The 13713-nt window shown below is 41.5% G+C and overlaps 1 protein-coding gene across 2 annotated transcripts in view; it reads left to right on the top strand.

The window, feature by feature from the left end:
- Positions 1 to 6958: 6958 nt before the first annotated feature.
- The window catches only part of esamb (endothelial cell adhesion molecule b), an 80843-nt gene continuing 74088 nt past the window's right edge, over positions 6959 to 13713 (top strand). The window contains exons 1-2 of one of the 2 annotated variants that reach the window (XM_045703807.1): positions 6959 to 7052; positions 7244 to 7448. In XM_045703807.1, coding sequence (XP_045559763.1) covers positions 7394 to 7448 — 55 coding nt within the window. In that variant the 5' untranslated portion in view covers positions 6959 to 7052; positions 7244 to 7393. Of the gene's footprint in view, positions 7449 to 13713 lie in introns of both variants that reach the window. The other variant, XM_045703808.1, reaches the window with a different exon arrangement.

Below are 13713 nucleotides of genomic sequence, written 5' to 3'. Positions count from 1 at the left end.
TTCAAGAATTGTGACCCTACTGTGACTATGGGGTCTGTATATTACAGTATAAAATTACTGTGACTATAATGCTGTACACTAATACATTATGAGGGTGGTTAAATGCATCAGCATTGCCACAGATGAGAGATATGGATAAGATGCAATAAAATAGGCTGAAATTCGAGTATGTTTAAAATCAACAGATTATTTTTTATGTAATCACAGAATCCAGAACCAAATCTCACATGTGCTGGATATGATAGTCTGTCACAAGAGAGACTGGTTTTTGTGCAATTTACCTCTTTGGCATCTGTCTGAATATTTTACCTTTATTTAACTAGGCAAATCAGTTAAGAACAAACTCTTATTTTCAATGACAGCCTAGGAACAGTGGGTTAACTGCCTTGTTCAGGGGCAGAACGACAGATCTTTTTACCTTGTCAGCTCAGAGATTTGATCTTGCAACCTTTCGGTTACTAGTCCAACATTCTAACCACTAGGCTACCTGCCACCCCAATAAATAAAATCCATCTTTCAGTGAGGAGATGCTTTTCAGAGAAAGATGTTGAGACTGAGGGTTCACACAAGGATTGAGAGGATTGGGGGATATCTTCCTCTCAATTTCTAATTTAAATTAAAATACTGCAGGATATCATCTGGTTGTGAAAACGGATGCTCTGCACCTCTTGACCACTAGATGACACTAATCAATCATACATTCATAACAAACTACCCGGTGATAGATTCTCTGATACATTTGAGTTCCACTAGTTCAGAAAATGAGAAAGTGAACTGAGGAACAAAGCACAAAGAGTTTAATTGAGTCATTAATCATGTCAGACCAGACACACTATCAAAGCATGGACCCGACGGTCAAGGACAGAGAGGCCCATATTCCACCTGATATTGAGAGAAGGGGTTCTTCGCACTTGAACGTGTTTAACAAAGAACTTCTTCAGGAAGTCAACTGCAGCTCAAAATGAAAAGATACCAAATAATTAGGGAGTGCATGCCATTGAAATAAGCTATTGCACAGAATGGATGGACAACAAGGAAGTACTTCTTTAAAGGCCCAGTGCAGTCAAAAACATGATTTTCCTGAGTTTTATATATTTTCACTCTATGAGGTTGGAATATATTGTAAACATGATGATAATGCCCTTTTGGTATAAGAGCTGTTTGAAAAGAGTGCCTGAAAGTTCTGCCTGTTTTGGTGGGATGGAGTTTTACCCTTCTATGGACGGTGACAGAGAGTAATTAGAGAGTTCCAAACCTGTGTGCCAATAACAGCTAGTTTTTAGTTTCCCCCTCCCCACTCAGACCACTCCCAGACAGCCCTTGCTAAATTCTTGCTTGAGGAATTGCCCTTTGCTAAGAAGTTGTTTTTGTTTATTTCTGACCAATTTAATTGACAACATTCACAGTTAGGTACTTAATTGTTACCCAGTAATGATCTGATATTGAGATAAAAACGTCTGCATTGGACTTTTAATTATATTCACACAAAATACATTTTTAAGGCAATCCAATGCCACAAATCACAGTTGATCTCACATGGGACATAGTGCACATTTTGTGGTTCCTTAAACAAAGTAACAATGATATAGAGGCTAGGCCTGCTCTATAAAGCTTGCCCCGCAATTTAAAAAATCTGTTTTGGGAATATATGTGGAGTGAAAAACAGTGCAGGCTTGGAATGTTCCCACTGTGCAGTTTGAGATTAGTGCCTCTCTCCATATACCCACCATGAATTATCAATAATTTACAATAGCCATCAGCATCTAGTTTCCTTGGTATGTTAGTGTGAATAAGCTGAGGGTGGACTTCAAATACTAGCTATATCTTTTCAGTAGGCTTTTCAGATATTCTTGGGGTGTGTTCCTATCTGGTGAGAGTAAAACATGAGCATCAGTTACATAGACAGGTCATGTTGAGGTCATGTCAAGCGCTCTCTCATTTACCTATTCCTGTCTACTGGAGAATGATGCTCAGACAGTTACATTTCACCTCCATTCAGACTAGCGAGTGACTGTCTGGTGTAACATAACAACTCATGTTATTAATTGAAGCTCTATTTTATAGCCAGTGAAAATCTTCTTTGTGAGTTATGACCTCAAAAAAATGCAGTCAAATTGGCTGACAATGTTAAAAAGCAGGAAAAGCAGGACCGAAAATATGAGGCAATGAAAAATTCAAGACTCTGCCAGTCAATTATTAACTCTAAGTTCTGGAACACACAGGTCTGATGTGATGAGGTAGTGGGTTGAGGTTAGCAGTGGTGGCGGTCATGGTCGTTGTGTACTTCACTGCAGGTCGAGGTGAGGACAGATCAGTCTAAAAGATGCTGGATTTGATATCATGTAATAAATCCATTACATCCAACAACTAAAACAACACATGGGCCCCACAGACATTAATATTTCACCTGACAACCCATTTATGAGCTGAGGCAGGACCTCAGACTTACACTACAACTTAAAAGCCTAGCTCATGCTCCTGTCTGTCCTCTCACACAACTATCTGTTAATGTTTCCTGGGGGTTTTTACATGCGAAAGAAGTGTGTCCTATATATAAACTTTTAAATGAGACTCGGGTAATGCACTTCAATTGATTTGGCATTGAATGAATTTCAGTATGAACTATATCGCTGAAATGTTTTATCTATGGCATTGACCTGATTATACATTTCAGTACAAATCAGGAATAATCATCTCCATGCTCATTCACAGCGTTATTCCATACACCCTGTCCATTCAGTAGGCCTATACATGCCACTGCCATGCTTATCTTCTTAGCTTGTATCCCCTTAGCACTTGACCTTAAAAGGTCCACTGCAGATGTTTTTATTTCAATATCAAATCATTTCTGGATAACAATTACTGGGATTGTTTTCAATTAAAATGGACAAAAAGAAACCAAAATAAATTGCTCTTTTCTTAGAAGCTATCAAGCAAGAATTTTGCTAGGTCTGTCTGGGAGGGGTCTGAGTTGGGAGGGGACAACTGAAAACTAGCTGTTATTGGCAGAGAGCTTTGGAACCATCTTTGTTTTTGGTCTGTTAACTAATTTAGTACTTGGTGATGCCTGGTGATCCTGGCTGAAATTTCAGCAGGTCTTTTCAAATAGCTCTTACACTAAAAGGGCATTATCATCAATTTCACCATGTTATTCCAAACTCAGTGTAGAAATATACATAAAACACAGAAAATCCCTTTTTTTGAATGCACTGGTCCTTTAACAACTTTCTTCACCGTTAATCAAATAAAAAGTATTTATAAAGACCTTTTTACCTCAGCAGATGTCACAAAGTGCTTATACAGAAACCCAGCCTAAAACCCCAAACAGCAAGCAATGCAGATGTAGAAGCACGGTGGCTAAGAAAAACTCCCTAGAAAGGCTGGAGCCTAGAAAGAAACCTAGAGAGGGACCAGGCTCTGAGGGGTGGCCAGTCCTCTTCTGGCTGTGCCGGGTGGAGATTATATGAGTACATAGCCATTAAGGCCAGATTGTTCTTCAAGATGTTAAAAAGTTTATAAATTACCAGCTGGGTCAAATAATAATCACAGTGGTTGTAGCAGGTGCAACAGGTGAGTACTTCAGGAGCAGTGGAGGCTGATGACTTGAGAAATTGAGGAGGATGGGAGACCCATGGTATAGGCGCATAAACACACGGAGATGAGTGTGTTCCAAAAATTGTCAAAGACTAATTATTTTAACCTAAAGCATTTAATAAAGACATTTATAGTACCATATTATGGGGAATGGGAATGAGAGGGCTACTTACACCGCGTTGGAAAGGGATCACAGCAGTGATTGAATGAGGGTATGAGGCATGAGTTGAGGTGTTCAGATGCTTGACCAACACAGGACGGTCAACACACTACACAGTTAGACAAAAGAGCTAAGAATTAGTTAGTCCAAGCAAGGAGTAAAATCATTGATGTGTACTAATGTGATTGTGTATGTGTTTGACTCTACATACAGCAATGATAGAAAATGTATAGGGGTACTCACAGTGCTTGGAGGGGAAACATTCAATGTGCCAGTGGATGAGCGGGCACATGAGACGTGGCTTCAGTTCATGTCAGGAGAAAGTTTACAAAGGTAGTGGAGTGGTCATCACCTCTTAAATCAGGGAACAGGAGGGGACTTAGCTGTAAATACAAATAGCAGATACATTCCATTACAGCTGCGCCATCGTAGGTTTGGACAACGAGTTTCTCTATGAACTTAAACTCAGACATCTCAAAATTCATATAGTCAAACAAACACAGACTGTGCATCTCGCCCACTTGACACATCAAAGTATCCCAAGAAACATTCCTGAATAAAGCCTAGTTACCTGACGATAACTGACAACTGCAAGCAGACTGGTGCCACCATAGGTCCCAGAGCGGTGGTGCAATTTTTACCCCCTGGGGCCTGGAGTTTTTTCACCTAACTAGGAAGACTCTGGACTCTATAAGGTATGACAGTGATTAATCAGTTGTAAAAGGGTTTAATATGGGCTATGATGGGACCAGTTTTTCCTAATCAGGTCACATGATTTTTCTTTACTCCTGAAAAAACTCCTGGCCCTGTCAAACTGCAGCTACCTTATATTTGTTCATATAAATTATTTTTAGACTAGATTAGGAGGGGGATTTCCTCAACCCAGACACATAGACATCAACTGATAGACAATAGAACTCACCAGGCTGAGCTTGCTTTATGCATGTTTGCATCATGCAGGCCTATGCAACTGTAGGCCTTACAAAACATTTACTCACATCGGTCATCACTATTATGTTGATTCGAGTTAATCATTATGGATTAAAAACGTATAGGCAGCCTAGCCAGCCCAATTTTGAATATAAACTAAATTTGATCACATTCACATTTTCTCCTGACACACAAATGGACTATAAATACATAACGTCACCAATTACTTTACCTTGACCAGATTGACAGGGAGCATAGGCTGTATGCAGCTGCTCTTATTAGTAGCCTACAGTTGATCAGACTGAAAAATAGTCTCGTTTTCATCCCATACAGCATGTCAGATTTCTGATGTTTAGGTGTAGTTTAGGCTGCTGCTACATTTATATCATGAGTTTTTGCTTGTGTCTGTCCGGAGTGATTATGTGTCATCATCTTTGCTAAATAAATACCGGAGGAAAGTGAAAGCTTACTTCAGCACTCGCGAAAAAATGCGTTGCGTCAAACTCTCTTTCGAATACACTGACAGCGTCTTTGCGCAAAATAGGGCGCAGCATCATCTGGATATGTATGCAACAAAAGTTCAACATTCACCTTTTGCTACCATTTCTGTCAAGCCGTCTACGCATACAGTTTTACGCACACGTTCGATAAATCCAACGAAAGCACTCCATCCGCCTCTGCAACCGAATGCTGCAAGGGAAACGCATCGTTCCATTGGAAATGAATGTCATTCTGGTGTACCAAAATGCAGTGACACAATCGGTGTGATAGAAGCGTTCATCTTTTAATGGACGATGCGATGGAAGCTGTCAAATCATTCGGAATTGTTTTCGATATCCCAGAAAAGCCAGTCGAACGTTCGATATGTTCAGCAAGTAAATCATCTTAACGTGCAATTACCCCTGCAAGCTCCTTGTAGTTGTCCTTGTCGGCGGAACTTTCCATCTCATCGTGTCCTCTAAAAGCAAATTCTTACATGTCCAAAAACACAGGCAAGGCCAATACAGGCGGCTTGATGAAAGGCTCCCTGTTAATCAGCTATACTTTTGATACTAGGTGATATTGAACGGCCTCACATTTTCCTCCTTCTTCATGAAACTAATCTCAGGCAGAGGTCGACCCTCGCTTTTAATTCACACCTTTTCCGTGTACCAGAGAATTAAAGGGGTTCTTCAACAAAAAGTCCACAACATTTTTCTGCAGCATTGGCTATTCTACCATTCTGGCACAGAAAACTGCACACTCCCGCTGGTACGGTTACCAAGGCAAATTTAAATAAATTGCACTAACTGGACACAAAAATAAAGTTCTAAAACCAAGAAAACAATATATAATATACCTCCTCAGTCTCCTGTCATTTGAAATATATCTTTTAAATTGAATAATATCCCCAAAATGCGTAACTATCACTTTTCACTCTTAATCTCTATCCAACAATGTCACCATGATTATCAACAAATAAAACCCCCACAACGCTCTGTGGTACAATCCCAATACAACTCAATAGGTTCATTCTCTTGATCCTAATTCTATGATTGGATGGACAACATGTCAGTTCCTACTGCAAAAGCTTTGATTGGTTGGAGGACGTCCTCCGGAAGTGGTCATAATTACCATGTAGGTCTATGGAAGGGGTGAGGCCTACAAGCCTCCTAGGTTTTTTATTGAAGTCAATGTAGCCAGAGGAGGATGGAAGCTAGCTGTCCTCCAGCTGCACCATGGCGCTATGCCAGACAGTGCTGTTGACGTTACTGCAGGCCTTCATTGCAAAAAAGTTTTATTTAATCAATTATTTGGTGACATATGAATACATTTAATATAGTTTTATCTTTTTTAAATGTATCACTATTTTTATTTTTATGAAATTTCACTGAGGAGGATGGTCCTCCCCTTCCTCCTCTGAGGAGCCTCCACTGCTCAGGAGTAAATGTCAGTTGGCTTTTCATAGCTGAGTATTCAGAGGTCAAGACATCAGGTGTGGTAGAGAGAGTCGAAAACACGTCCAGTGAGAGGGAGCATACTTAAATTCACACAGAACACCAGATAAAACAGACTGCACCCCCCCCCCCCCCACACACACACACACACACATAGACTCTTGCAGCAGGCTGAGCCAGGGTCGGGCTACATTACAATTAGTACTATAAATTATTCATATTAATCTTGTGTAGAGATGTCACAGAGCAGACAGTATAAAAACCACCTGTTCAAAGTTAAACCATGTCCATAATGATAGGGGCGGGGCTTGTCATGTGCGCAAAGGTGCAGGCGGGTAGTTGGCCGGTTGTAACCGTTCACTTCGAGGACGAGGAGAGGAGACAGCTGTCTACGTTTCAACTCTGGGGAGTGAGGGGACGCCAGCACAAACGTAAGGATTTGTGGAGTGACGGGGGTAAACTCAAGGGAAACAGAGTTGACTTATCGACAAATGGTTACGTCTTTCACCGTGTATGGTGGAAGTGATGAACCAGCGCCAGTGCTCTGCGATGTTTTCTCGCAGGACGGGAAAAGTGAAATAATTAATAAACCATTACCTTTCCTCTTTCCATACTGTCGAAGTTCTGCTTCCTGCGTTCACTTTCGCCAGAAGCCGAGCGGAGGACAGCCCATCGAACAGGAGACGAACTTCAAAAAGACAACTGACGCCTACTCCCAAGTTCGCTGTTCGTCCTGTGGCTCGCACCGGGCACGTGCGTTTAATGTTGGGTGATGGCGATATCAGGGAGAGTCCGAGCGCTCCTGTCATTGTTATGGGTTTTTCAAGGTAAGCTCATTTTGTTCCACAACTAGTCAGTCTATTTACCATTTTGTTTTTTGTATTATGTAAACAAGTTTGACACATTTTCCATTATATCAAACATTATTGTCGTTCCAGCTTTGCGTCAATTATTTACACATAGGCGGTTATGGTCATCAAAGGCTTGTGGTAGAAGTTATTTTTCACATTAAACTACATTTTTGTAATTCTGTGTAGCTTTCAGAAGATGTGACATTGGAAAATTCCCCAGGCGATGTCAAAAACATGTCACAAATTGTTGATAAGATTTGGAACTGAGAGGGATGTGCGGTAGGCTACCACTGTTTTATAAACATGATTGAACCTATGAATACCTAAATCATGTGTGAAGACCTCGCGCTCTAGTCTAGGGTTCTAGCCTGATGAAAAGCATTTCTTGGCTCCAAATCTACATTATTAGATATCAATAGATCTATTAGATTGATTAGAAACGTGGGAACCACTGTCTGTCCCAAAAGCATTTGCATGGTTTGTTACAATAGTGTCGTAATGTAGTTTTGTATTATTTTTTTCTTCTTCAAAAAGTCAAATTACCTCCTGAGATTTGGCCCCTGAAATTAAAAGTTATCTAGTACATGGAATAATAAAATATATCCTTCATGTTTTTTAGGTGGCTATTATTTGTCTTGTTTCAAAGCACCATTGAACCATGTGTTGGTTTCCTCAATAGTTGAGGGGAGAAAGGTGTGGTTTGCTTATAGCCTACCTATCTAACTGGCTACTGGCTACTTAAATGTTTTAACCTGTCAGGACAGTTGCAACTATCAAATAGCACTGTGATTCTGATGGTAAAGATGTAGTTTTGAATCAGGTTTACTCACAGATAGCCTATTCCAGGGATCATCAACTAGATTCAGCCTCAGGCCGATTTCTTTTTCTTGAGCGGATGGTCAGGGGACCGGAACATAATTACAAATAATATGTAGAGCGCAAATGGATCGCAAGAAGCTGAAATATATATAATATGTGACTAAAACAATCATGCCAAACCTTGCCTATATTTGTATACTATCACATATGTCTCTATTATGCGTGGGAATACTTTGAAACAGATTTACAAAATTCAAATTCAAAGCTGATATGCTGGTGCTTTTAGTCTTTTTAATCCCCCAAAGTAAAATGTAAATGATTTGGGGGGCCGAATAAAATCACCTGCAGGCCGCCAGTTGGGGAACCCTGGCCTATTGTAACCCATGTTGTGTTGAGGAAACCCCCATACTAGATATGTGATTGACTCCCAGCAACAGTGAGATGAGCATTGTGGTTGTCACTAAACTGCCCAGACCACGCTGCTGAAGTCAAATGAGGTTGTAATCCGCTGATTTGCCTTGGCGTTTTAACAAGGCAAGGACAAGGTATAGCTTCACTGTCCGGCCTGGGTGGCGGTGTTGGCTGATGAGATTAAAGCGCGAGTGATGACGACTGACTGGCTGAGGGACTGGTATTAAAATGGCAAACATGTAGTTAGAGGGGAAGAATGGAGAAAAGAAGCAGTGGAACTGGCTTAGAGGTCCAGATATGAATTTGAGGGCTCTAGGCCAGGGATTTTCAAACCTCTCCTCGGGGACCCCCAGCTGTTCCATGTATTTTAACTATTCCACAGTTAACACACCTGATTCAACTTGTAATCATCAAGCCCTTGAATAGGTGAATCAGGTGAGCTAGGTCAGGGCTACAACAAAATTGTGAAACATTTGGTGGTCTCAGAGGAGAGGTGCTCTACACTATCAGCTATAACCACTCAACTCTGCCCCTATAACGTTCTGCTGATGTCAGACCCTGATACTGCAGTGTTCCACTAGATAAGGAAGGTGATTACCTCTGTATGTAGCTAGCCTATGAGTGGGTGTATCTCTGTGTGTGTGTGCTTAATGGGAGCTTGTGATGGGACCTATTAAATGCTCACCCAGCTGAAGTTGTTGCTGCCTAACATCAAGTAAGCCTATTGTCAATGGAGAGCTTCCATTTACAAAACAAAATGTAATTTATGTTTTCATTAGCTTTTTGCCTGTTTTAATCACAGTTGCTATGCTCAGATTAATTGGAAACTTTGATTGTTGTAAAGATGTGTAGGGATTAGGAGGACAGACTGATCTCAGTGGAAGGGTATTTCATACCCGAGCTATTTTACATGCTGAGTGACAGGTTGCTGATGCCATGTCACTCTCTGCTCTCTCTGGGGAGGAAGAGCAGTAAAATGAGACTAGGGGTCTATTGGATTGAGGAAGCCTCTTTTGTCAACACACAGACCGGGTTGACTAGTGCAAATGTCACACTTTAACTTAAACTGGCCAATTAGGCCTGACAGAAGTGATATGATAATAACATTGCTATGGACAGTTTTCTTTTTATTGAGACAGCTGATTCAACAAGCATGATTTTTTTTCTCCCTTAGTCACTAATTATTGTTTTTGTGCAAGAGTAAAATATTCTGCCACTTTCTAGAGGGTGTACAATCAAAAACACATGTTTTGACCATTGGGGTAAAAAAATATGTTAATCCTCTAAGAAAACCAACGGTTCAAACTTAATGTCTCTATCATAATCTGTTCAAAATTGATTGGAGTTTTTACCCTTGTAGGATAGCCATGATTAGGGTGACTAAATCTCAATGGAGGCCAGAAGAAAAAAAAGTGGTGAAAATACCATTGTCAGCTCACGTTTGAACTCGTCATCTTTCTTCTCGAATCCAGAGGACATAAAACAATATAGAGGTAAGATGGATATTGATTTTGAGACATCACATCTATTATTTTCATATTATATTATATGCTTTATATGTTAATGGTAAACTCCTGTTATTTTTCAAAGATTTCTCAGAAAAACAAGCTAATCTCTGTGAAATGTCAACGGAGCTTTGCGCGTACGGCAAGCTTTTTATTTTGTAAGCCTTTTACATTTAATTCAGCTTGTATCATGCTAATTTAGCTTTTTGCGACTCGTGGAAAGAACTTTGAAGATGACCACCACAACATGTAAAATCCCCAAAAGTCGCTGCGAGAAGCAGGCTAGGTTACGAAATCTGACTTTTTGCATATAATGTTAATTATATGTTAGAGAAATACCCCACTGACCGATTCAGAACATGATGAATCATATTTGTCTTAATAAAATGCATTTTATAACATAAGGAAGGAACATTTCTGAATCAATGCGTGTTTTCACCCACTCTAGGTAGAGTGGGTAGACACCCTATGTCAAACCATAACAGGAGATAGACTGTACTGTCCTGAAATATGTGCATTTATGTTGGGTACATGTGAGCAATTAATCACTGAGTAATCGTAGTGCTTTATAGTAGGCAAAAATCTTTGGTAGCAAAGATGATTTGACAGTAGTACTGTTTTCCCCCCCAGAAGTTTTACTTGTGTTCAGCAGTGTCTATATGTGAAGCAAAAGCGCATTTTTTTCCATTGTAACAGTGGAGGCGGCTGGAATGGAGGGAGCCAGTGCCTCGGAATTAGCTCCTCTCTCAGCAGAGATCATTAGCGAGGCTAATGCCCAGTTAGATGGGGCAATTATTTATATATACAACGCAGCCAGGACGTGTAGCACCTACGCAGTCAGTATTTCACCTCATTAACTCCTACTACTACTGACAGTGAATGGGCGAACATGTTACACTGAGTTGTTTTAATATTTGAATATTTATGGTAATGTAGACTCCTCCGTGTTTATCTTTCCATGCTGTTAGTTGTTTGAGCTCCCTTCAGAATAGCATACAGTAGCCTTCTTTTATACACTGCCAATCTGTTGATGTGTCTGTCTGAATTAGCAGAAAGACAAAAGTAGCCTACAATGGTTGTTTTTAATGGGTTGAAAATAGGCCTATAAATAGGCCTGTCTTTGTGGCATGAATAATACTCAGTCGAACATACAGTTCTGCGATTTATGTTGTCTGCCGAGTCTACTATGGTACAGTGTAACTCTGTGGGGAAGGAAACAGAGAGGTTCTGATGGTGAAGCTGAGTCTGACAATTGAGTGCAGTGAAGCGAGCTGAGGCTGAGGCACACTGATTGACTGCCGTCAAGGTGGCAGTGTTGGTGCTGCCACAGCTGCAGCCTGACAGGAGCTCTTCATCACCACCACATCTCCATCTATATCCTGTCCTCATGTAACTAATGATGCAGGGGAGGGGAGGGAAGGAAGGTGGGGGAGGGGAGGGCAGGCAGGAGAGGGAAGGTAAGGAAAGGCAGGGGAGTTAGTGCAGGGGAGGGAAGGGAAGGTGGGGGAGGGCAGACATCAGGCAGGGGAGGGCAGGTGGGAGAGGGCAGGCGTCAGGCAGGGGAGGGGGAGGGCAGTTATGGGAGGGAAGTGGGGTAGGAAGGCAGGAGAATGGAAGGCAGGGGAGGGAGGGGATGGCAGGTAGGGAAGGGGGAACGGAAGGCTCAGGATGCCAGGGAGATGAGTTGGAACACAGGCCAGTGAGGCCATGCCACTATCATCCCACTCTGCCAATTACTGACTGAGACAACGTGCTCCTTGCTTTGGCCTTCAATAGTGTTTTAGTTCATTTATTCACCTTTAGGTGTTGATTTTTATGTAATTTGGTTTGACTCAATTTCACTTTTCATACATTGCATATCAGTTGGAGTACTTGATGTCCATGGGTTAATAGTATCATATTGAAATGTTGGATGTTCTGGACATGTGAAAGTATGTAGAGGTAAGATCTGTAGCATGCCACACGCCATAGATCAGAACAAAACCACATTCAGTTGAGATTTATATTGTTCAATTTTTTTGCAATTCATTAAAATCATGTTGAGTCTTGTGGGGGGCTGGGGTGTTCTAGTCTCAGCTTCCTGAATATGTCGTTAAGATAGAGGAGGAATAACAGTTGTACATCCTCTATCTCTCATGCACCATCACAAACAGCCCTTTGTTAAAACGGAAACCTCTGGAAAACTCTTTCATTTACATTTTAAAATGTCTTGCCATTGATTTCCAAGGCAGGTTACAAAGGTGTGAAAACCTGCCTTTATTCTGTCGGCTTTGTTGTGCAGGTAGGAGACGGGTTACCGGGTCGAAGAGAAGAGTTTTGTAGTGAGTTGGTGGAAGATTAGTTTGTGTGTAATTGTAGAGCGATGGGATCCGTGGGTGTAATAGCAGAGGATGGGTCTGTGGTATAGAGCTGGTAGAGATTGGTTAGCTCTGTAATGGTGAATGACAGGTTTGCAGAGTAAAGCTAGATGGGTTTGTCAGGGGAAAGGGCAGAAGATGGGTCTGTGGTATAGAGCTGGTAGAGATTGGTTAGCTCTGTAATGGTGAATGACAGGTTTGCAGAGTAAAGCTAGATGGGTTTGTCAGGGGAAAGGGCAGAAGATGGCTGTGCTTGAACCGAGGAGGGAGATTGATGGTTTTGGCTATGGGGACATGAGAGATTAGCATTCGTTGAGGAGTGAGAGAGTAGCATGCGTTATCCTCTCTGCAGGCCTCGGGGCCAGGTGGATGGGGTAGATTAGGTGTGTGACCTGGTCTTAGAAGGTGGCGTCTGGTTTTAGATCTTCCAGGCCTGGTTTTGTGAGGCTAAGGACCTTTTAAGGAGGGTGAGAGAGAGAGTGTGTGTTTTACATTTGGCTACAAATTTCCCTCCTGTGTGCTACCTTTCCCCCCACTAGAATCCCAATACTTTAGTGAAGACAGCTTCTCCATCCTGGAGGGGAGATCAATAATTTCCAGGGACATGTACTAATCTGCGGTGACCTAAATGCCGGAACTGGATAAGGGCACTCCTACAGTACGTACACCTATAGCTCATCTCTTGGCATTAGTACTGTAGACTACTATCACTGACCTCAACCGAGAGTCTCTCAGAGCGTTCAGTCAGCCCACTGACACCTATCAGATCACAGCAAAATAAAAAATCACAGTCTACTTGAACAGAGCAGTACTCAATCATGAGGCATCAAAGCCAAAGGAAGCATTTCAAAGCTGCAGGCTGAGTTTAAATCTAGACTTGGTTTCGTCTATTGTAATCGCTCCTCTTTCACCCCAGCTGCCAAACTAACCCTGATTCAGATGACCATCCTACCCATACTAGATTACGGAGACATAATTTATAGATCGGCAGGTAAGGGTGCTCTCGAGCGGCTAGATGTTCTTTACCATTCGGCCATCAGATTTGCCACCAATACTCCTTATAGGACACATCACTGCACTCTATACTCCTCTGTAAACTGGTAATCTCTGTATACCCGTCGCAAAAACCCTCTAATGCCTCACTCCCCA

The sequence above is a fragment of the Salmo salar genome, chromosome ssa20, assembly GCF_905237065.1.
Source record: "Salmo salar chromosome ssa20, Ssal_v3.1, whole genome shotgun sequence".
Taxonomy (NCBI): Eukaryota; Metazoa; Chordata; class Actinopteri; order Salmoniformes; family Salmonidae; genus Salmo; species Salmo salar.
The sequence above is the reverse complement of the archived record's forward strand: the minus strand, read 5'-3'. Positions and strand labels throughout refer to the sequence as shown.